This window comes from Myxine glutinosa, chromosome 5 (assembly GCF_964187855.1).
Source record: "Myxine glutinosa chromosome 5, kmMyxGlut1.1, whole genome shotgun sequence".
Classification (NCBI taxonomy): domain Eukaryota; kingdom Metazoa; phylum Chordata; class Myxini; order Myxiniformes; family Myxinidae; genus Myxine; species Myxine glutinosa.
Genome location: NC_136265.1, coordinates 112,391,461 through 112,416,031, shown reverse-complemented (window position 1 = coordinate 112,416,031; position 24,571 = coordinate 112,391,461). Strand labels below are relative to the sequence as shown.

The 24,571-nt window shown below is 56.2% G+C and overlaps 1 protein-coding gene across 2 annotated transcripts in view; it reads left to right on the top strand.

The window, feature by feature from the left end:
- PPIL6 (peptidylprolyl isomerase like 6) overlaps positions 1 to 24,571 on the top strand; it is a 153,201-nt gene that overhangs the window by 11,228 nt on the left and 117,402 nt on the right. For both annotated transcript variants that reach the window (XM_068116588.2, XM_078778543.1), the window contains one exon: positions 22,930 to 23,118. In XM_068116588.2, the coding sequence (XP_067972689.2) occupies positions 22,930 to 23,118 (189 nt within the window). The remainder of the gene's footprint in view (positions 1 to 22,929; positions 23,119 to 24,571) is intronic.

The window sequence follows — 24,571 nt, the reverse complement described above, 5'->3', positions numbered from 1 at the left end:
TCCCTATATGATTAAGATGGCCATCTTATATATGTGTGTCCCCTTCTGTACTCACGACCCCCTTTTGGTCTCTGCCCCTCACAATGTCTCTGGGCCCCTCCTGACCAAGATGCTGGTCGGCGTCGCCGCACTCGGGCGGTTGAACGAACCCCGGGTGGACGTGTTTCCACCGGGCAGGTATCGTACCAGGCACCGCGGCTGCAGCCCCTCGTGGCCACGCGAAGCGGGTACGGTAAAGCAAGCCAAAAGCCCCACGCCGCTTGCAAGGCGTGTTAGGCCCCAACGGGCGACCCGTACGCGTCTTTTTAGACGGTGCCGCGAACGGTGCCAGACGCGGGGTCGATGCACGGCCCCACGTCAACTTGACGTCTCCACCGGGTAGGTACACGTCCCGGTAACTCCTCTCGCCAGACGGGCTTCGGAACGCCGCTTTTCCACGCGGCGCAAGGTCGATCCCACCTCTCGTCGGAGCGGGGCGAGGAAGAAGAATACTCGTCCCTTTTCTTCCTCGTGTCTTTTCCTCTTCCGTTTCCGGTCACTTCCGTTTCCGGACTCTTTTCAGAAGGGCTCCTGACCCTCCAACCACAACAACCCTTAATCTATTACACATGGATAAGCAAAGACCTGAATGGTAATTCACATACATTCACATAAATATGTAACACTCCCCCCCTTCAAGAAAGAAAGTTTGAACCCAGCGAAAACTTTCTTTGCCGGCCAATTTGGAGAAACAAACCAGATAACTCAACCCCCCCACATTATCAGTTCCCCCCGGGCACAGTTATCACTTAAAAATAAAGCAACCAAAATTTCACCACAACCCCTCCAGATTACTCCCTCTGGACTAAGCACCAGCAACGACATTGGCCCTGCCAAATCAAACTCCATCTCATGACCCTCTGACTTTGACCGTCAGTTTCTTGTGAATGAAGGTTAAGGGGTTGATCAAAGATCCAAAGTTAAGCAACTCGATAGCACTTTTTCCGGGAGGCCAAGCCGAGTATTCACAACATGGATGCCTTTAGGAACGTGGAGTTCACGGTTAGTCCGTGCAGGAAAGTTCTCTACATGGGCGCCTTGAGGAACGTGGAGTTCACGGTTAGTCCATGCATGAAAGTTCACTACATGGACGCCTTTAGGAACGGCGTTCACGGTTAATCCGTGTAGGAATCTTGGCTCGGCGGCTCCGCCGCATTCAGTGCTTCAACTTCTCAGAACTTCCCTAATAATTAGGGTGGGACCACTTGTCCCTGTAGTCCCCTGAATAGCGGTCTCCTTCTCGGCCACTACTTTGCCAATCCTTCCTTCGGGGGCTGCCGTAACTCAGGGAGCCTCCATAATAATATTGATTGCGGCCACCACCAAAACTACCGCCCAGTGGTACTCTCCTGTAGACCTCTCGATGCCTACGAAATGCCTTCCCTACTGTTATGGTCCGACCCTCCAAATCCTTGCCATTCCAATTCTTCTCTGCCTCTCTGGCGTCTTTTGGGCTTGCAAACGTGACAAAGCCGAACCCTCTTGACTGTTGCGTTTCCCTGTCTCTTACCAACCGCACTTCCACCAGCGGCCCATATCTGTTGAAGACAGAGGTCAGAACTTCTTCCTCTGTTTTGAAGTTCAGTCCCCCTACAAATAACTTGGTACTTTTGTCGCCATCCCGAGCTGGTGTGGTGTTATTTTCCCTGCTAGGCTCTTTACCAACCCTCAGGTTACCATAAACTTGACCCCCGGCCAAATCATTCCCGATAACCACAGATACACCCTCTACAGGAAGTGTGGCTTGTAAACCGACGGTGACCGGTCCTGACATCAACTCGGACTCCAAATGGATGACATGAAGTGGAGCACTAACACCGCCCCCGATCCCCTGTAAACGAACACTATCCCCCGTTGCCGTCTCCTCGGACCATGGCAAAATGCCTTCAAGCATTAAAGATTGATGTGCTCCTGTGTCCCTCAATATCCTAACCGGTCTCCGGTTAGTCGAGGCTCCATCCAGTGACACAAACCCCTCTGAAATAAATGGTTGGTAACCCTTTTGATGGCGATTTCTCACAATGGCCATTGCATTTGGAGTCGTAATAGTCGGACTCCGCTCTGGGTCTTCCCTTTTCATGCGGTAACAACTGGACATCAAGTGTCCAGGTTTCTTGCAAAAAGCGCAAGTAGGCCCGGAGGAAAAACTCGTGGTCTGCCTTGGGCCCCCTGAAATATAAGTTTGTCTTGGGCCCGCATCCCTCTGATTTCGAACAGGTGGGGTATCCGCGTTGTCCCCATAATCCTCTCGAGGTCGCCGCCATGTATTGTCGTTCTCCGCACCTGCTGTTCCCCACCTCCCCTGCGGAGATCTAGGCGAGGAGTTAGGTTCGTGGACCCCTATTCGGTGGGTTAAGGCATAATCATCTGCCATGGGGGCTGCGTCCCACAACTTTGGTACTTTCTTTTCCTGCAGGTACACTTTGATGTCCTCGTGGACACACTGCTGAAATTCCTCCACCAGGATCAAGTCACGCAATGTTTCGAAGTCTTTCCCGACTCCTTTTGACTCACACCACCGATCAAACATGTTTTCTTTCACTCTGGCAAACTCCACATGGGTCTCACTCTCCCTCTTCCTGGCATTCCTGAATTTTTGCCTGTAAGCTTCCGGAACCAACTCATAGGCTTTGAGGATGTGCTTCTTCAGTACCTCATAATCTGCACATTGGTCCATTGGTAGCGCCGAATAAATCTCTTGAGCTTTTCCCACCAGCACACTTTGCACGAGTATGGTCCAGGCCTCCTCCGGCCAGTTTAATTGTCGAGCCACTTTCTCAAAGTGTGGAAAAAATTTCGCGACTCCCTTTTCACTGAACGGTGGAACCAGCCTCACATGTCTGCCCACATCCCAGGTTTTCTGGTTAGGTGTCGACCCCGTCAGCAAGGGTGGTGCCTCTCCCCGTTCTCTCATTAACTCCAGCTCCTTGAATTTAATTTCTTGCTGAAGCTCCATATCACGTTCCTTTAATTCCCTTTCCGCTTTTCTCTCCTCTGCTTCGAGTTCCCTTGTTTTCATCCTTTCTAACCTTTCCTGGAGTTCTCGTTCCCCTCTCCTTTCTTCTTCTGCTCTTTCCTTTTCTGCTTTCCTTTCTTCTTCTGCTAACCTTTCCTGGAGTTCTCGTTCCACTCTCCTTTCCTCTGCTTGTTTCTCTTCTCTCCTCTCTTCTGCTTTCCTTTCTTCTTCTTTGATCCGTTCCTGGCTCCGTAATTGCAACTCCAGTTTCCGGAGCTCAACGTCTTCTGGTTCTTCGGGTAGCCACTCCCAGGCTAACTCGTCCCATGTTCCTAATCCCACCATAGATTGTATCACCGTGGTCTGCAACTCTGCCTTCCTCAAATTAGTTCGGACCTCCAAGTTAAAATGTTTGGCCAATTTCAAGAGGTCCGACTTTAGTAACGCTCGGAACTGTGCCTCACTCGGTGTTACCGCAAAGTTCTGTGCCACAAACGCCATGGTGACTATCGTTAACACCTGTTAACCTTCATTTATTAAATTTTAATTAATAAAAATATTATTTTATTATTTTATACAAATACAATTTCAGATCCCGGACGTAGACCCAATTGCGAAGCCGCAAATCGTAATTTGGACGAGCCCCCAATTCTGTTACGTGGTCCCCTCGGTGAATACCTGGTCTCTGTGACCCCCGGACCGTGAGAGGAACTTCGCCAGAAAGTTGTATTATATATGCACTTTCGCCACGCAATCCATATGAATTCCACCCAAGAGAAAACTGATGTTCAAGGATATATTTCAATGGTAATGATACCATACAATTTCAATGATACAACCACGGAGATTTTCCCCGAGCAATCAATAACAAACAACCATCAACAATTCCCAATCCACAATCAATTCCCTATATGATTAAGATGGCCATCTTATATATGTGTGTCCCCTTCTGTACTCACGACCCCCTTTTGGTCTCTGCCCCTCACAATGTCTCTGGGCCCCTCCTGACCAAGATGCTGGTCGGCGTCGCCGCACTCGGGCGGTTGAACGAACCCCGGGTGGACGTGTTTCCACCGGGCAGGTATCGTACCAGGCACCGCGGCTGCAGCCCCTCGTGGCCACGCGAAGCGGGTACGGTAAAGCAAGCCAAAAGCCCCACGCCGCTTGCAAGGCGTGTTAGGCCCCAACGGGCGACCCGTACACGTCTTTTTAGACGGTGCCGCGAACGGTGCCAGACGCGGGGTCGATGCACGGCCCCACGTCAACTTGACGTCTCCACCGGGTAGGTACACGTCCCGGTAACTCCTCTCGCCAGACGGGCTTCGGAACGCCGCTTTTCCACGCGGCGCAAGGTCGATCCCACCTCTCGTCGGAGCGGGGCGAGGAAGAAGAATACTCGTCCCTTTTCTTCCTCGTGTCTTTTCCTCTTCCGTTTCCGGTCACTTCCGTTTCCGGACTCTTTTCAGAAGGGCTCCTGACCCTCCAACCACAACAACCCTTAATCTATTACACATGGATAAGCAAAGACCTGAATGGTAATTCACATACATTCACATAAATATGTAACACTATACAGAGCACATAATGGTACGTTCCATATTGAAGCTTACTATACAGAGCACATAATGGTACGTTCCATATTGAAGCTTACTATATAGAGCACATAATGGTACGTTCCATATTGAAGCTTACTATACAGAGCACATAATGGCACGTTCCATATTGAAGCTTACTATATAGAGCACATAATGGTACGTTCCATATTGAAGCTTACTATATAGAGCACATAATGGTACGTTCCTTATTGAAGCTTACTATACAGAGCACATAATGGCACGTTCCTTATTGAAGCTTACTATACAGAGCACATAATGCTACATTCAATATTGAAGCTTACAATACAGAGCACATAATGGCACGTTCCTTATTGAAGCTTACTATACAGGGCACATAATGGCACGTTCCTTATTGAAGCTTACTATACAGAGCACATAATGGTACGTTCCTTATTGAAGCTTACTATATAGAGCACATAATGGCACGTTCCATATTGAAGCTTACTATATAGAGCACATAATGCTACGTTCCTTATTGAAGCTTACTATATAGAGCACATAATGGCACGTTCCTTATTGAAGCTTACTATACAGAGCACATAATGGTACGTTCCGTATTGAAGCATACTATACAGACCACAGAATGGTACGGTCCTTATTGAAGCTTACTATACAGAGCACATAATGGTACGTTCCGTATTGAAGCTTACGATACAGACCACAGAATGGTACGTTCCTTATTGAAGCTTACTATATAGAGCACATAATGGTACGTTCCATATTGAAGCTTACTATACAGAGCACATAATGGCACGTTCCATATTGAAGCTTACTATATAGAGCACATAATGGTACGTTCCATATTGAAGCTTACTATACAGACCACAATGTGCCCGCCACACGTGCCCCCCCAGAATTACCGCGCACCTGAAGGGTGAGCTTGCGGGAAAGCCAGATGACCCGGCCGAAACGCCCTCTGGCGATGCGTGCAGGGCTGGGGGGTAGCGGGACGGCGGGGCTGGGGGGTGCCGGGGGTCTGACCGCCGGGGGGCGGCATCGACGCGGAGGCAGGGCTGCTTGCAGGGGGTGGTCCAGATCGAGGCGGTCCCCGGTCTCCAGCCCACCGGCTTGAGGCGGTCCACGGAGATACGATCCGGAGCACCGCCGATGTCCACGATGAAATGTTTGTCCCCGGTCTCCAGCACGTGGAAGAGCCCGTCGTACGGGGGCCGCAGCGGTGTCCGGTGGGCGTCGTGGCGGACGAACACGTACTCCGCTGTGCGAAGCTCTGGGGCGACGTGCGTTGGCGGGCACCCGTGGTGCGCCGTCGGCACCGGGGCGAACCTCCGGGCAGTCTCCTGCAGTGTGGAGCACTGCTGCGCCACGGACCATGGTGCCGTGGAGTCGGGGAGGAACTCGCCCGGCACCCGCAGCGGTTGTCCGAAGACCAACTCCGCCGCGGATGCGCGCAGGTCGTCCTTGGGCGCCGTCCGGAGGCCCAGCAGGACCCAGGGGAGCCTGTCGACCCAGCCGCCGTCGCGGAGGGTGGCCCGGAGCGCGGCCTTCAAGGAGCGGTGGAAGCGCTCGCACAGGCCGTTGGCCTGGGGGTGGTAGGCCGTGGTGCGGTGCAGCTGGACGCCGAGCCCCTGCGCGACCGCCCCCCAGAGCTCCGAGGTGAACTGGGGGCCGCGGTCGGATGAGATGTCCGAGTGGGCGCCGAACCGGGCAACCCAGGTGGCGATGAACGCCTGCGCGACGTCAGGCGCCATCGTCGCCGCCAAAGGCACGACCTCTGGCCACCGGGTGGGGCGGTCCACCATGGTGAGGACGTGGGTGAAACCCCGCGAGGGGGGCAGAGGTCCCACCAAGTCCACATGAACGTGGTCGAACCGACGTTCGGGCACCGTGAACGGGGCCAACGGGGCCTGGGTGTGGCGGTGCACCTTAGCGCGCTGGCATGCGAGGCACGTCCTGGTCCAATCGCGGACGGCCTTCCTGAGGCCGTCGAACTTGTCGGCGACCAGCCTCTGGGAGGCCTTCGTGCCCGGGTGGGACAGGCCGTGGATGGCGTCAAAAATCCGGCGCTGCCAGCCCGCGGGCACGATGGGGCGAGGCCGCCCGAGGGAGACGTCGCACAAGAGGGCCGTGCCCGCGCCGTCGAACGGCACCTCGGTGACGCAGAGGCCCGTGACGGCGGTCCGCAAGGCCTGGACGTCGGGGTCGGCGGTCTGGTCCGCCGCCATCCGGGCATAGTCGATCCCGAGGTGTACCGCGTGGGCGACGGACCGGGAAAGGCAATCCGCCACCGGGTTGTCCTTTCCCGCGACGTGCCGGATGTCCGTCGTGTACTCGGACATGGCCGAGAGGTGAGGCTGCTGCCGGGCCGACCATGGCTCGGTGACCTTGGCCATCGCGAAGACCAGGGGCTTGTGGTCGACGAAGGCCGTGAACGAACGGCCCTCGAGCAGATAGCGGAAGTGCCGGACCGCCAGGTGGAGCCCGAGCAACTCGCGGTCGAAGGTGCTGTACCGGCGTTCGTGCGGGCGAAGCTGCCGGCTGAAAAACGCCAGCGGTTGCCAACCGCCACGCACCCATTGCTCGTGCACCGCACCCACCACGTAGTCCGACGCGTCGGTGGTGAGGACGATCGGTGCATCAAGCGCCGGGTGTGCGAGCATGTTGGCGTTAGCCAAGGCGAGCTTCGCGCCCGCGAACGCTGCGTCCATCTGCTCGGTCCAAACAACGTCACCTTTGCCCGGCTTCCCCCGGAGGGCCTCGTGCAGGGGGCGCAGGAGCTGGGCGATGCGGGGCAGGACCTCGCCGGGACCGAACCGCTCAGCAAGTCGCTTGGCGAGCCGCTCGGTGGGCCGCTCACGGAGCTGCCCAACGAACTGCTCAGCGCGCAAGCAAGCGAGCTGAACGTTTCGGCCTGGAGGAGGCGTCTGTGCTTCACGTCCACCAACAACCCATTTGCACATAGGAAGTCCGCACCGAGTAATGTCATGGGCACGCTGGCGGTTACGAACGTCCATTGAAAGCGTTGCCCTCCGAACCACAGGGAGAGGCAGCGCTTCCCAAATGTGCATATGGGTGTACCGTTGGCTGCAAGCAATGCGGGGCCCCGGCCCACGGTTCGCTTGTCGGACGTGGAGGCGGGGATAACGCTCACCTGTGCGCCTGTGTCGCAGAGGAAGCGATGCCCGGACAAGGTGTCTGTGACAAAAAGGAGGCTGCCGGAAAGGCCGACGCTCAAAGCCGCTACCGAGCGCCGGCCCGGGCGTTTCCCGACTTGCCAAACGAGCACGGCGGGCAACAATTCCGAGCCTTGTGGCCAAACCTGGCGTGGAAACGGCACCAGGTTTGCGGCGGAGGCGGAGGCCGCGGCTTTCGCGGTGGTGGTGGGCGGGGCGTGGCGGCGGCCACGAGGTGTGCATCGGCATCATCCTCGGGATCCACGAGGTGTGCAGCAGCATCAGCCTCGGGATCCGCGACGGCCGCACCAACTCTCGCCCGCGTGTCACAAGCCGCAAAAAACTTGTTGGCCTCGATGGCCAGAGCGCGGGGTTCCTTTATTTTGGAACCGGCCAACGCGAGGCGTACCTGTGCCGGTAGCTGGCGTAGAAAGAGCGCCCGGAATAAAAAATCCGGGGCTTTGTCACCCAGCAGCGACATCATGTAGTCCATCCGGATGGATGGTCGTGTGTCGCCGAGTTCGGGAAGGTCCAGGAGGCGGTCGGCCCGTTCGCACTCCGTGAGGCCGAACGTGGCGATGAGGAGACGCTTGAGCGCCTCATACCTGTGGTTGGCCGGTGGGTTCCGCAGGACGGACACGACTCGGGCGGCTGTGCCAGGCCCGAGGGCGGCGATGACGTGGTAATAACGCGTCTCATCCACCATTACGCCTCGAAGTTGGAACTGTGCCTCGGCCTGCACGAACCATACCTCGGCCTGAGCTTCCCAAAACTCAGGGAGCTTCACCGTGACCGCGTTGTTTGACATGGCGCGTTCTGTTGGTCAGCGGCGGCTGAACCAGCGTCGAGGTCACCAGTGAAGTGCGGTGCTATGCGCATGACTTGTTTGCCAAGAAGATAAGCAACAACGCGGGTAACCAGAAAGAGTCTTTATTCCAAAGCTCAACTACAGCACTGACTCGCTCGGGGCTGCGCGCCCCGTGTATATCCCGAGGCCACGCCTACCCCTCGGGCGTGGCCGACACCCTCTTGGTGCGCGGAATGATGTCACCGTGCCAGTGAGCCATCGTGTCCGCCACAGCCTCATGTAATTGTGGTGACGGAATTTATATTACGTTTGGCATAAATGGCGGTTTTTTTCAATATTTTGAGGCTTCGTGCAAAAACCAAAGTCCATCAACAACTACTCCACTACCTCCTGTTTGCCGATGACTGCGGCCTATTTACCCACAAGGAGGAGCAGCTTCAGTCACTGAAAGACCGTTTTTCTACTTCAGCGAAACACTTCGGACGCACTATTAACGTCACAAAGACTGAGGTGATGTATCAGCCCCCACCTAGTTTGGAGTGTGTTGAGATGTGTAGGTTACCTTTGTGCAAGGTGAGCAACTGAAGAACACTGATGTTTACACCTATCTCGGGAGTGTTTTTTGTGACTATGGTCATTTGGATCAGGAAATCTCCAGTAGGATAATAAAAGCTTGTACATTGTTTGGCCTTCTTTACCACTGAGTCTGGAACAGTCACGATATTAAAATGAATACTAAAATATTGTTGCGGTTTTGAGAACCCACACAGGTAACATCATTAAAGGTTAAAGGTTGCACCCCATAGATAGGCCACAAGCAACATGTACAGTCACGTGAAAAAGTAAGTACACCCCATGTAAAGTTTTGACTTTTTCAACATATTTCAACATACAGCTATTTGATCTTCATTTCAACAATATTGATAGATAAAGGTGATATTAAAGCGCGGCGTTACGCGCGCTGCTTGTGAGCAAGGAGGAAGCGGACAAGCGGTAACATATAAACGTCTTTATTGTAAGACTACACTGTAACACTAAACTCCTCCGGGCTGGTCGCCCGGGGTATATCATGAGGCCACGCCTACCCCTCGGGCGTGGCCACCGCCCACTCGGTGCGTGGAATGATGTCACCACGCCAGTGGGCTTTTGTGTCCGCCACACGCGCCCCCCCAGAATTCCCGCGCACCTGGAGGGCCAGTTTGCGGGGCAGACGAATGACCCAGCCGAAGCGCCCCCTGGCGATCGGCGGCGTCCGGGGTGCAGGGATACCAGGTGGGATGCCCCTGGCTGCCCCTGGGATGGGTGCAGGACCGGGGGGCGCCGTGGCGGCGGGGCTGGGCGGTGCCGGGGGTCCGCCCGCAGGAGGGCGGCCCCGACGTGGGGGTCGGGCCACTGGCGGTGGATGGTCCACATCGAGGTGGGCCGGCTTGAGGCGGTCTACCGAAACGCGGTCAGGAGTACCGCCGATGTCCAGGGTGAAGTGCTTCGCCCCGGTCTCCAGCACGCGGAAAGGCCCGTCGTACGGGGGCCGCAGTGGTGTCCAATGGGCATCGTGGCGGACGAAGACGTACTCCGCCGTGCGAAGCTCCGGGGCGACGTGCGTCGGTGGGTGCCCGTGGCATGCCGTTGGCACCGGGGCGAACCTCTGGGCGGTCTCTTGCAGAGCGGAGCGCTGCTGTGCCGCGGACCATGGTGCCGTGGAGTCGGGGAGGAACTCGCCCGGCACCCGCAGCGGTTGCCCGAAGACCAACTCCGCCGCGGATGCACGCAGGTCCTCCTTGGGCGCCGTCCGGAGGCCCAGCAGGACCCAGGGGAGCCTGTCGACCCAGCCGCCGTCGCGGAGGGTGGCCCGGAGCGCGGCCTTCAATGAGCGGTGAAATCGCTCACACAGGCCGTTAGCCTGGGGGTGGTAGGCCGTGGTTCGGTGCAGCCGGACCCCGAGCCCCTGCGCAACCGCCCCCCAGAGCTCCGAGGTGAACTGGGGGCCGCGGTCGGATGAGATGTCTGAGGGGGCGCCGAACCGGGCGACCCAGGTGGCGATGAAAGCCTGCGCGACATCGGCCGCCGTTGTCGACGCCAAGGGCACGGCCTCCGGCCACCGGGTGGTGCGGTCCACCATGGTGAGGACGTAGGTGAAACCCCGCGAGGGGGGCAGAGGTCCCACCAGGTCCACGTGGACGTGGTCAAACCGGCGTTCCGGCACCGTGAACGGGGCCAACGGGGCCTGGGTGCGCCGGTGCACCTTGGCGCGCTGGCACGCGAGGCACGTCCTGGCCCAGCCGCGGACGGCCTTCCGGAGGCCATGCCAGACGAACTTGTCGGCGATCAGCCTTTGGGAGGCCCTCGCGCCCGGGTGGGACAGGCCGTGGATGGCGTCAAACACCTGGCGCTGCCAGCCCGCGGGCACAATGGGGCGAGGACGCCCGAGGGAGACGTCGCACAAGAGTGCCGCGCCCGCGCCGTCGAACGGCACCTCGGTGACGCGGAGGCCCGTGACGGCGGTCCGCAAGGCCTGGACGTCGGGGTCAGCGGCCTGGTCCGCTGCCATCCGGGCATAGTCGATGCCGAGGTGGACTGCGTGGGCGACGGCCCGGGAAAGGCAATCCGCCACCGGGTTGTCCTTCCCCGCGACGTGCTGGATGTCCGTCGTGTACTCGGACACGGCCGAGAGGTGACGCTGCTGCCGGGCCGACCACGGCTCGGTGACCTTGCCCATCGCGAAGATCAGCGGCTTGTGGTCGACGAAGGCAGTGAACGCCCGGCCCTCGAGCAGATGGCGGAAGTGCCTGACCGCCAAGTGAAGTCCGAGCAACTCGCGGTCGAAGGTACTGTAACGGCGTTCGGGCGGGCGAAGCTGCCGGCTAAAGAACGCCAACGGTTGCCAAGCTCCACGCACCCATTGCTCGTGCACCGCGCCCACCGCGTAGTCCGAGGCATCGGTGGTGAGGGCGATCGGTGCATCGGGCGCCGGGTGCGCGAGCATGGTGGCGTTAGCCAAGGCGAGCTTCGCGCCCGTGAACGCCGTGTCCATCTGCTCGGTCCAGGTAACGTCGCCTTTGCCCGGCTTACCTCGGAGAGCTTCGTGCAGGGGGCGCAGGAGCTGGGCGATACGGGGCAGGAACCGATGGTAAAAGTTCACCATGCCCAGGAACTCCTGCAGCCCTCTGATCGTGCGGGGGCGCGGAAACCCCTTCACCGCCTCCACCTTGGCCGGCAGGGGGACGGCGCCGTGCCTGGTGACACGGTGCCCCAGAAAATCGATTGTGGCGGCGCCGAACCGGCACTTTGCGGGGTTCACAATCAGGCCATGCTGGCCCAGGCGTTCGAAGAGCGTGCGGAGGTGGCGTAGGTGCTCTTCGCGGGACGCGCTGGCGACGAGGATATCGTCCAGGTAGACGTAGACAAAATCCAAGTCGCGCAGGACGCTGTCCATCAGTCGCTGGAACGCCTGAGCCGCATTCTTCAGACCGAAGGGCATGCGCAGGAACTCGAAGAGTCCGAATGGCGTGATGACCGCCGTCTTCGGGACGTCCTCCGGCCTGACGGGGACCTGATGGTAGCCGCGTATGAGGTCCACCTTCGAGAAGAAGGACCTGCCCGCCAAACGGGCGGAAAAGTCCTGAATGTGGGGGACGGGGTAGCGGTCGGGAGTCGTGGCGTCATTGAGACGGCGATAGTCCCCGCACGGTCGCCATCCCCCGCCGGGCTTCGGCACGATGTGCAGCGGCGACGCCCAAGCACTCTCTGAGCGCCGAACGATGCCGAGTCGCTCCAGGGTAGCGAACGCCGCTTTTGCCACCGCCAGCTTCGTCGGCTCGAGGCGGCGTGCCCGGGCGTAGACCGGTGGCCCGACGGTGGGGATGTGATGGGCCACCCCGTGCTTGACGGCCCCCGCCGAGAAGGTGGGCCGCGTGAGGGCCGGGAAGCCGGCGAGGAGGCGGGTGAATGCGTCCGCTGCCGGAAGCGTACAGACCAACGTGGCCGGAACCGAATCGTTCGGCAAGCCGCTTGGCAAGCCGCTCGTTGAGCTGGGCAACGCACATGCGAGCGAGCTGAACGTCTCGGCCTGGACAAGCCGTCTGCGCTTGACGTCGACCAGGAGCCCATTAGCGCACAGGAAGTCCGCGCCAAGCAGTGCCATGGGCACGTCGGCGGTGACGAACGTCCATCGGAAAACCTGCCCTCCAAACCGCAGAGAGAGGCAGCGTTTTCCGTACGTACGGATGGGCGTCCCGTTCGCGGCAAGCAGCGCGGGGCCCCCACCCGCGGCGTGCTTGTCTGACGTGCCGGCGGGAATGACACTCACCTGTGCTCCCGTGTCGCACAGGTAACGGTGCCCGGAGAAGGTGTCCGTTATGAACAGCAGGCTGCTCGAACGGCCGGCGCTCATCGCCACAATTGAGCGCCGGCCCGGGCGTTTCCCGACCCGTTGAAGGAGCACGGCGGATGACACCGCCGAGCTTCGTGGCCGAACTTGGCGTGGAACCAGCACCAGGTGGTGGAGCTGGAGGAGTGCTGCTGGCTCCGCCAGGCCGGTGGAGTCGACGGGTTTCCCCGCGGTGGCGGTTTTCGCCGCGGCGGTGGGCGGGGCGTGGCGGCGTTCACGAGGTGCTTATCAGCATGCTGCTGAACCACAGCGTGCTGTAGAAGATGATGCTGTGGAACCACAGCGTGCTGTAGAAGATGATGCTGTGGAACATCAGCGTGCTGTAGAAGATGATGCTGTGGAACATCAGCGTGCTGTAGAAGATGATGCTGTGGAACATCAGCGTCGAAGGCCGTGACGGCCACGCCAACGCTCGCCCGCGTGTCCGAAGCGGCGAAGTACTTGTCCGCCTCGGCCGCCAATGCTCGGGGTTCCGTTAGCCCGGTCCCGGCCAACGCGAGGCGAACCTGCGCTGGAAGTTGGCGACGGAAAAGCGCCCGGAATAGTGAACCGGGGGCTTCGTCGCCCAACAGTGACAGCATATCGTCCATTCGGACCGACGGGCGCGTCTCACCGAGCTCGGGGAGATCCAGGAGGCGGTCGGCCCGTGCGTCGTCCGTGAGGCTGAACGTGGCTAGGAGTAGCCGCTTGAGTGCCTCGTACTTGTGGCCGTCCGGTGGGTGGCGAAGGACGGACACAACTCGAGCGGCCGTGCCGGGCCCGAGGGAGGCGACGACGTGGCAGTAGCGCGTGTCATCGCCGGTGAGGTGCCGAAGCTGAAATTGGGCTTCGGCCTGGACGAACCAGACTTCGGCCTGAGCCTCCCAAAATTCCGGAAGTTTGACGAAGGCGGCCATGGCGATGGCGTCGCGTGTGGAAGGATCGCTCCGGCAGATCCAACGTCGAGGGTCACCAGTAAAGCGCGGCGTTACGCGCGCTGCTTGTGAGCAAGGAGGAAGCGGACAAGCGGTAACATATAAACGTCTTTATTGTAAGACTACACTGTAACACTAAACTCCTCCGGGCTGGTCGCCCGGGGTATATCATGAGGCCACGCCTACCCCTCGGGCGTGGCCACCGCCCACTCAGTGCGTGGAATGATGTCACCACGCCAGTGGGCTTTTGTGTCCGCCACAATATAATATAACAAATATCATGAAACATTTACATTTTGTAGTCCATTGTATAATTTAAATAAATATAAATGCAAATTTCACATGTGGAAAAAGTAAGTACACCCTTGGGTCGTATAGGTGGTATTGCCCCCTTTGGCAGAAACAACCTCAAGTAGGCGTTTCTTATAACTGTCTCCCAGTCTCTGACATCGACTGGGAGAAATTTTTGCCCACTCCTCCATGCAGAATTCTTTCAGCTGTGCGATGTTTGAGGGGTTTCTTGCAGGCACAGCTCGTTTCAAATCCCCCCACAATATCTCGATGGGATTTCGATCCGGGCTTTGACTTGGCCATTCCAGAAGCTTCCATTTCTTTCTTTTCAGCCATTCCTTGGTGGATTTACTGGTGTGTTTAGGGTCATTGTCATGTTGCCTGGTCCACCTTCGGTTGAGCTTCAACTCTCTGACAGATGGCCTCACATTATCCTCAAGCATTCTCTGGTACAATGAATAATTCATAGTGGATTCTATGATGGTGAGCTGCCCAGGCCCCGATGCAGCAAAGCTGCCCCAAACCATAATATTTCCACCACCATGCTTTACAGTTGGTATCAGGTTCTTGTGGTCAAATGCTGTCTTTGGTTTTCGCCAAACATGTCTTCTGGTACTGTGGCCAAATAGCTCTACCTTTGACTCATCTGTCCAGAGCACATTGTTCCAGAAGTGCTGGGCTTTGGCGAGGTGTTCATTGGCAAACTTTAGTCTTGCCCTGATGTTCTTTCTGGACAGCAAAGGTTTCCTCCTGGCACACCTCCCTTGTATATCAAATTTGTGCAGCCTCTTTCTAATGGTAGACTCGTGCACTTTGACATCAACAGTGGCAAGAGCTACCTGTAGGTCCCGTGATGACATTCTGGGGTTCTTAGAGACTTCTTTCAGCATCTTGCGGTCTGCTCTCGGGCTGAACTTGCTGGGGCGGCCTGGCCTGAACAAGTTGGCAGTTGTTTGGAATCTTCTCCACTTGTAGATGATCTTCCGGACAGTGGAATGATTGATTTCAAATTGTTTGGAGATCTTTTTAAATCACTTCCCAGACTCGTCGGCATCTATAACCTTCTTTCTGAAGGCCTCAGAGAGCTCTTTTGATCTATGCATGGTGACGCCGCACACTTCAACAACAAAGAGCAAACCAAACTTAATGTCTGAGGTTTAAATAAGACAGGTTCCTCCAGGATCCTCTCTAACGATGTTCTAATCATTTGCACCTGAGCTGGTGCACCTGATTCTAATTTTAGGTATTTGAAGTAGTGATAAATGTGGGGGTGTACTTACTTTTTCCACATGCGAAATTTGCATTTATGTTTATTTAAATTATACAATGGACTACAAAATGTAAATGTTTCATGATATTTGTTATATTATATCACCTTTATCTATCAATATTGTTGAAATGAAGATCAAATAGCTGTATGTTGAAATATGTTGAAAAAGTCAAAACTTTACAGGGGTGTACTTACTTTTTCACATGACTGTAGGTCACCTTAGGACATTAGTTATTTCATAGTATGTGTTTAGATAAGGCCATGTCCAGTAGTTGCATCTGCGTTGTGTAAAACAAATAAGAGTAGGCCCCATTCGTTCATTTTTGCAGCCTCCCTTCCATCGACGCCATTAAGCGCTAACCAGTCTGTACATCGCCCTCGCCCTTTAGGCTGCCAGCAGCCTTCGCGAACTCGTTGGGCTTCCGCTCAAACCAGCCCAAAGGCCACGAGGTAAGGCCCAAAAAGGGGGCGGAGCGCAGGGGTGGAGGTGCGGCCACATCAAGCAGCCATCAAGGCGGAGCCGGTAAGCCCTCAGCAGCCAACCAGGGCTGAGGTGAGATCGCCTGACAGGGTGTGGCTAGAGATTCGAGAGGGTTCGCTGGGCGTGGCAATATAACCCCTTGCGCGAGGCCCCCACCTCAGTTATGAGGAGAGAGAGGGCTTGATCAACGCTATGAGACAGGCGCTCAAGTCTTGACCTGATCGGAGTTGAGTTACGGGAGAGACGCGCTGTGGCAAGCATTTTACAAAGGGGCGGGCGCGTGGCACACGCTGCAGAGGACTGCAGCGTGAGAAGGACGTTGGTGAAAGGCGCTTGGATCGATCATAGTAATACCGGGAGCACATGTAAAGGCGCCAGTACACGTATTACGTACGCCGTCTGATCGCCAGCTTACCTACCCCCCGCTATATAATTGTCCGCATCGCGCCTACGCCACGGGGAGAGCTGCCTACCGTATTCCACCATCTGCACAGTACGAGTCGGGGACCGGACGAGCTGTGGACCCTTGGACCCTCAACCCGACCATCTACAGACCCCGTGTGAGTGACCCTGAGAGTGAGTCTGAGAGTGAACGGGCCCTTGTCCAGGGATAAGTTAAGACTGTTATTAAGGCTGCCCTGTGTATCTGCTTCTTCCTCTTCCCTTTACATTCCCTTCCTTTTCCTTCCTCTTCTTATTAGTGTACAATTAATAAATTCCTTGTTCTTCCTGGTTTCTTCCTAATTCGACCGTTTTAGTCATTTCCTCCATTGGGTAAACGCGGCACGATTATAACCGCTCCAATCGGGTTAGTTCCTGCTAACGGCCCGGATCACAGCTCGCTTCGCTCGGCGTGTCCACCTGATATCCGTGATTCGGGCGGGAGTTATTTTCTCGTTTCCGGTCAACGTTAGTACTTAGGTAATAGGACTAATTCGACCAACAACCCTATTTAACGCTGCCAGGAAGGACGTTATAGCCCCTGGGATCGCGTCAGCCAGATAAAGGACAAGGGGATTAATCCCCCCTTGATAAGGGGGAGGCCGACGTTGGAGATCCACAACAATATCATCTATCGAGCTGTGGTTCTGAGTACATTGCTGTCTGGTGCTGAGTGCTGGTCAACCTATAGTCTCCACATTTGTCTCCTACAAGCCCTACATCAACAATGTCTGTGGAAAATCCTGCATATAACATGGAAGGAAAGAGTTTCCAATCTGGATTTGCTGAATAAATCTACATGTCTATCAGTGGAGAGGACACTATCATCAAAAAACGACAACTGCAATGGGCTGGTCACCTGAGCAATTCAAGGATCCCGAAACAGGTATTTTATACCTGGCTGTCGGCAAACGTGGCATTGGGAAACCTAGAAAGTGCTCCAAGGATTGTCGAAAGGCGACACTAAAAACCTGTGATATTGACCCCGCCAAGTGGGAACAGCAGACCACAGATCGCTCCTTTTGGAGAAGGAATGTCAACAAAGGCATCACAAAATTCGATGAGGTGAGATGTGAGTGTATCGACCAAGACCACCTGAGCAGAAAGAATCCTGACCAAGCGGCATAAACCAGATTCCAGTGCGACACGTGCGAAGAACCGTGCAGGAGACCGTGCGAGAGACTGTGCGGGAGACCGTGCGATAGACCATGCGGGAGATCATGTGGGAGACCGTGTGGAAGACAGTGCGGGAGACCATGCGGGAGACCGTGCCGGAGACTATGCGGGAGACCATGCAGGAGACCGTGCCAGAGACCATGCGGGAGACCATGCAGGAGACCTTGTGAAACCGGCTGGGCTCGCTGCGCATTCTCGTGCTCGCCACAGGACATGATAAGGCTGGGAGCTAGGACTTGGAGCTAGGGCTAGGAGCTAGGGCTTGGAGCTAGGACTGTGAGCTGGGGCTGGAAGCTCGGCTTGGGAGCTAGGACCTGGAGCTAGGGCTGGGAGCTAGGGCTGGGAGCTAGGGCTTGGAGCTAGGGCTGTGAGCTGGGGCTGGAAGCTAGGCCTGGGAGTTAGGGCCTGGAGCTAGAGCTGGGAGCTACGGCTGGGAGCTAGGGCTGGGAGCTAGGGCTGGGAGTTGGGGCTGGAAGCTAGGGTTGGGAGCTACGGCTGGGAGCTAGGGCTGGGAGCTGGGGCTTCGAGCTAGGGCTGGGAGCTAGGGCTGGGAGCTAGGGCTTGGAGCTGGGGCTGTTAGCTAAGGCTGGGAGCTGGGACTGAAAGTTGGGCTGGGAGCTAGGGCTGGGAGCTAGGGCTTGGAGCTAGGGCTGGGAGCTGGGGCTGGAAGCTCGGGCTGGGAGCTAGGGCTTGGAGCTAGGGCGTGGAGCTAGGGCTTGGAGCTCGGGCTGGGAGCTGGGGCTGGAAGCTAGGGCTGGGAGCTAGGGCTTGGAGCTAGGGCTAGGAGTTAGGGCTAGCAGTTAGGGCTAGGAGCTAGGGCTAGGACTATGGGAGCTAGGGCTCTGAGCTCAGGCTAGGCGCTAGGGCTGAGAGCTAGGGCTGGGAGCTAGGGCTGGAAGCTAAAGATAGGAGCTAGGGATAGGAGCTTGGGCTGGGAGCTGGGGATAGGAGCTACCGATAGGAGCGAGGGATAGGATCTAGGGATAGGACCTAGGGATAGATGCTAAGGCTAGGAGTTATGATTGGGAGTTAAGGCTTGGAGCTTGGGTTCGGAGTTAGGGCTGGAAGTGAGGGCTAGGAGCTCGGGCTAGGAGCTAGGGCTAGGAGCTAGGGCTAGGAGCTAGGTGCTAGGGATAGGAGCTAGGAGCTATGGCTAGGAGCTCGGGCTAGGAGCTAGGTCTGGGAGTTAGGAGCTAGGGCTAGGACCTAGGGCTAGGAGCTAGGAGCTATGGCTAGTAGCTCGGGCTAGGAGCTAGGTCTGGGAGTTAGGAGCTAGGGCTAGGAGCTAGGAGCTAGGGCTAGGAGCTAGATCTGGGAGCTAGGGATAGGAGCTAGGAGCTATGGCTAGGAGCTCGGGCTAGGAGCTAGGTCTGGGAGTTAGGAGCTAGGGCTAGGAGCTAGGGCTAGGAGCTAGGAGCTAGGTCTGGGAGCTAGGGATAGGAGCTAGCGATAGGAGCTAGGGCTAGGACTTAGGGCTGGGAGCTAGGGTTGGGAGCTCGGGATAGGAGCTGGTGACAGGAGTTAAGGATAGGAGTTAGGGATAGCAACTGGAGCTCGGAGTTGGGGCCTGGAGTTAGGATTATGAGTTAGGGCTAGGATTTAGGGCTGGGAGTTAGGGTTAGGATTTAAGGGGAGGAGCTAGGGCTAGGAGTTAGGGCTGGGTGTTAGGGCTAGGAGTTAGGGATAGGGGCTAGGAGCTAGATCTAGGAGCTAGGGCTGGGAGCTCGGGCTGGAAGCTAAAGATAGGAGCTAGGGATAGGAGCATTGGCTGGGAGCTGGGGATAGGAGCTACGGATAGGAGCTAGGGATAGGATCTAGGGATAGGACCTAGGGATAGGTGCTAAGGCTAGGAGTTATGACTCGGAGTTAAGGCTTGGAGCTTGGGTTAGGAGTTATGACTGGGAGTTAAGGCTTGGAGCCTGGGTTAGGAGCTAGGGCTAGGAGCTAGGGCTGGGAGCTAGGGCTGGAAGCTAAAGATAGGAGCTAGGGATAGGAGCTTGGGCTGGGAGCTACGGCTGGGAGCTCGGGCTGGGAGCTAGGGCTTGGAGCTTGGGGTGGGAGCTGGGGCTGGAAGCTAGGGCTGGGAGCTAGGGCTTGGAGCTAGGGCTGGGAGCTACGGCTGGGAGCTAGGGCTGGGAGCTAGGGCTGGGAGCTGGGGCTGGGAGCTAGGGCTTGGAGCTAGGGCTGGGAGCTGGGGCTGGAAGCTAGGGCTGGGAGCTAGGGCTTGGAGCTAGGGCTGGGAGCTATGGCTGGGAGCTAGGGCTGGGAGCTCGGGCTTGGAGCTAGGGCTGGGAGCTGGGGCTGGGAGCTAGGGCTTGGAGCTAGGCCTGGGAGCTAGGGCTGCGAGCTAGGGTTGGAGCTGGGGCTGTTAGCTAGGTCTAGAAGCTGGGGCTGGGAGCTATGGCTGGGAGCTAGGGCTGGGAGCTAGGGCTCAGAGCTAGGGCTGGAAGATGGGGCTGGAAGCTCGGGCTGGGAGCTAGGGCTTGGAGCTAGGGCTTGGAGCTAGGGCTAGGAGTTAGGGCTAGGAGTTAGGGCTAGGAGTTAGGGCTAGGAGTTAAGGCTAGGAGTTAGGGCTTGGAGTTAGGGCGAGGAATTAGGGCTTGGTGCTCGGGCTGGGAGCTGGGGCTAGGAGCTAGGGCTTGGGGCTCGGGCTAGGATCTGGGGCTGAAAGCTGAGGCTGGGAGCTAGGGCTGAGAGCTAGGGCAAGGAGCTAGGGTTTGGAGCTCAGGCTAGGAGCTAGGGCTAGGAGCTAGGGCTGGGATCTAGGGCTGGAAGCTAAAGATAGGAGCTAGGGATAGGAGCTTGGGCTGGGAGTTGGGCATAGGAGCTACGGATAGGAGCTAGGGCTGGGAGCTCGGGCTAGGATCTGGGGCTGAAAGCTGAGGCTGGGAGCTAGGGCTGAGAGCTAGGGCAAGGAGCTATGGTTCGGAGCTCGGGCTAGGAGCTAGGGCTAGGAGCTAGGGCTGGGAGCTAGGGCTGGAAGCTAAAGATAGGAGCTAGGGATAGGAGCTTGGGCTGGGAGTTGGGGATAGGAGCTACGGATAGGAGCTAGGGCTGGGAGCTCGGGCTAGGATCTGGGGCTGAAAGCTGAGGCTGGGAGCTAGGGCTGAGAGCTAGGGCAAGGAGCTATGGTTCGGAGCTCGGGCTAGGAGCTAGGGCTAGGAGCTAGGGCTGGGAGCTAGGGCTGGAAGCTAAAGATAGGAGCTAGGGATAGGAGCTTGGGCTGGGAGTTGGGGATAGGAGCTACGGATAGGAGCTAGGGATAGGATCTAGGGATATGACCTTGGGATAGGTGCTAAGGCTAGGAGTTATGACTGGGAGTTAAGGCTTGGAGCTTGGGTTAGGAGTTAGGGCTGGGAGTGAGGGCTAGGAGCTAGGGATAGGAGCTTGGGCTAGGACTTAAGGCTAGGAGTTAGGGCTGGGAGCTAGGGCTGGGAGCTCGGGATAGGAGTTGGTGACAGGAGTTAAGGATAGGAGTTAGGGATTGCAACTAGAGCTTGGAGTTGGGGCCTGGAGTTAGGATTATGAGTTTGGGCTAGGATTTAGGGCTGGGAGTTAGGGTTAGGATTTCAGGGGAGGAGCTAGGGCTAGGAGTTAGGGCTGGGTGTTAGGGCTAGGAGTTAGGGCTAGGAGTTAGGGATAGGGGCTAGGAGCTAGATCTACGAGCTCAGGCTGCGAGCTAGGGTTGGAAGCTAAAGATAGGAGCTAGGGATAGGAGCTTGGGCTGGGAGCTGGGGATAGGAGCTACGGATAGGATCTAGGGATAGGACCTAGGGATAGGTGCTAAGGCTAGGAGTTATGACTGGGAGTTAAGGCTTGGAGCTTGGGTTAGGAGTTAGGGCTGGGAGTGAGGGCTAGGAGCTAGGGCTAGGAGCTAGGAGCTAGGGCTATGAGCTAGGGCTAGGAGCTAGGGATAGGGGCTAGGAGCTAAGTCTGGGAGCTAGGAGCTCGGGCTAGGAGCTAGGGCTAGTAGCTAGGGCTAGGAGCTAGGGCTAGGAGCTAGGGCTAGGAGCTAGGTCTGGAAGCTAGGGATAGGAGCTAGGTCTGGAAGCTAGGGATAGGAGCTAGGTCTGGAAGCTGAGGATAGGAGCTAGGACTAGGACTTAGGGCTAGGAGTTAGGGCTGGGAGCTAGGGCTGGGAGCTCAGGATAGGAGCTAGGGATAGGAGTTGGTGACAGGAGTTAAGGATAGGAGTTAAGGATAGCAACTAGAGCTCGGAGTTGGGGCTTGAAGTTAGGATTAGGAGTTAGGGTTAGGATTTAAGGGTAGGAGCTAAGGCTAGGAGTTAGGGCTGGGTGTTAGGGCTAGGAGTTAGAGCTAGAAGTTAGGGGTAGGGGCTAGGAGCTAGAGCTAGGAGTTAGGGCTGGGAGTTAGGGCTTGGAACTAGGGTTAGGAGTTAGGGTTAGGAGTTAGGGCTAGGAGTTAGGGCTATGAGTTAGGGCTATGAGTTAGGGCTATGAGTTAGGGCTATGAGTTAGGGCTATGAGTTAGGGCTATGAGTTAGGGCTATGAGTTGGGGCTAGGAGTTAGGGCTAGGAGTTAGCTCTAGCAGTTATGGCTGGCAGTTAAGGGAAGGAGCTAGGGCTAGGAGTTAGGGCTAGGAGTTAGGGATCTTTGTTTCTTTCACATTTCTTTGTACTTTTTCACATTTCTCCTTCTTCATTCTAATTCTTGCTTGTTCTTTCTTTCTCTCTTTCTTCATCTGTCTGTCCAAAGAGAAGTGAATTCTTGCAGAAATCTTTCTGGAAGGTTCACTAGACTGCACCTGGATGGGTTTGAGGGTAGAGAAGTAGTGGCTGAAACCTGAATCATATCCAAGTTCCTCCTGATCTTTGCTCTTTGCTTATTTGGGTTCCTCCTCATGACTCCAATGTAGTATTTGGTTTTCCGTTTCAGTACATCATGGGCGATGAAGGATGTGATCAAGTTTCATCAAAATCGTGTGTGTAGTTTCAGAGAAGAGAACAAATACCTATTTGGGGGAGTCAACCTCCCCTCCCACCATCCTCCCCACTCCGTAGACCCCTCAATGAGTGACCCCCTCCCACCATCCTCCCCACAATGAGTGAAGATTTTGATGCGGTCAATACACCTTCGTTGGACATCAGATATGAAGCTTTTGGCCAAGTTTCATCGAAATAGTGTGGTTGATTCAAGTGATAATGACTGAAGTGTTTACTGACTCACTCACTCACTCACTCACTCACTCACTGACCTACGGACACTGCTTGGTCGAATAAGCTCAACGGCTTAAAGTCCAGTTGAGATTTAAAAAAGAAAGCTTCACCAACTTTATGCTGTAGAAAAGAATCCCTGATGACAGGAGAGACATCAACAGAAGATTCTGAATAAGATAATACAAGAAACAGAAGTTAAATCTTTCCTCTCGGTACAAACGATCAGGTGTTTTATGTGGCAGGAGCTCGGAGGAGATCTTTGGGCCTTCACTGGAGACTCCATGTGCTTCTTGGATGGAAGGTTTCTCGGGTCTGACCTGGACCTCTTGAGATGGGCCGGTCGCCATTTTGATTACGAGCAAAGTCATGAACACCTTACTACAGAAGCCGACAAGGGCAAGGCCTACACGACTCACCTGGAGAAAACTAAGGCAGGTGTACCTTTGATGTTTGTACAGACTATACTGATGCATTTAATTGATTATTTTTCCTTTGGATGATTTGTTGGTTTTTGCTATGATGTAGATTGAGGATGTTAGATGAAGGGTTATGGGTATTGTTTGTTTGGATAACAATGGGTGGTGGGGTAAGGTCATTCCATCAAGGTAAGGTCATGTGAAGACCAAAGTCCTCATCCTTCTCTAGTTTGTACCACTTGGGGGGGCAGAGGGTGCACCATGACTGTCCCCAGATGGTGATATAGATATTGTTCACAAGGCCCAGCCATCTGGTATTGAAGTCGTACCATGGGCCCACCCATCTGGTATTGAAGTCGTACCATGGGCCCACCCAACTAGAATTGATCTCGTACCCCGGGCCCGGCCAACTGGTATTGATGCTGTACCCCGGGCCCAGCCAACTGGTATTGATGCTGTACCCCGGTCCCAGCCAACTGGTATTGATCTCGTACCCCGGGCCCAGGCAGCTGGTATCGATGTCGTACCCCGGTCCCAGACAGCTGGTAATTGATGTCGTACCACAGGCCCAGGCAGCTGGTATTGATGTCTTACCCCGGGTCCAGCCAGCTGGTATTGATGCCGTACCCCGGTCCAAGCCAGCTGGTAATTAATGCTGTATCCCGGTCCCAGCCAGCTGGTATTGATGGCGTACCCCGGTCCCAGCCAGCTGGTAATTGATGTCGCACCACAGGCCCAGGCAGCTGGTATTGATGTCTTACCATGGGCCCAGCCAGCTAGTATTGATGTTTTATCCCAGGCCCAGGAAGCTGGTATTGATGTCGTATCCCGGGCCCAGCCAGCTGGTATTGATGTTGTATCCCTGGCCAAGGAAGTTGGTATGGATGTTGTATCCTGGGCCCAGGAAGCTCGTATTGATGTTGTATCCCGGGCCCAGCCAGCTGGTATTGATGTCGTATCCCGGGTTCAGGCAGCTGGTTGATGTTATATCCCGGGCCCAGCCAACTGGTATTGATGTCGTATCCCACGCCCAGGCAGCTGGTATTGATGTCTTACCCTGGCCCCAGCCAGCTGGTAATTGATGTCGTACCGCAGACCCAGCCAGCTGGTATTGATGTCGTATCCCGGGCCCAGCCAACAAGTATTGATGTTGTATCCCGGGCCCAGCCAACTGGAAAATTGATGTCTTACCCCGGGCCCAGCCAGCTCGTATTGATGTCGTACCCCAGGGCCAGCCAGCTGGTATTGATGTCATACCCCGGGCCCAGCCAGCTGGTATTGATGTCGTACCCCGAGCCCAGGCAGCTGGTATTGATGTCGTACCCCGGGCCCAGGCAGCTGGTACTGATGTCTTACCACTGGCCCAGGCAGCTGGTATGGATGTCTTACCCCTGGCCCAGGCAGCTGGTATTGATGTCGTACCCCGGGCCCAGGCAGCTAGTATTGATGTCCTATCACGGGCCCAGGC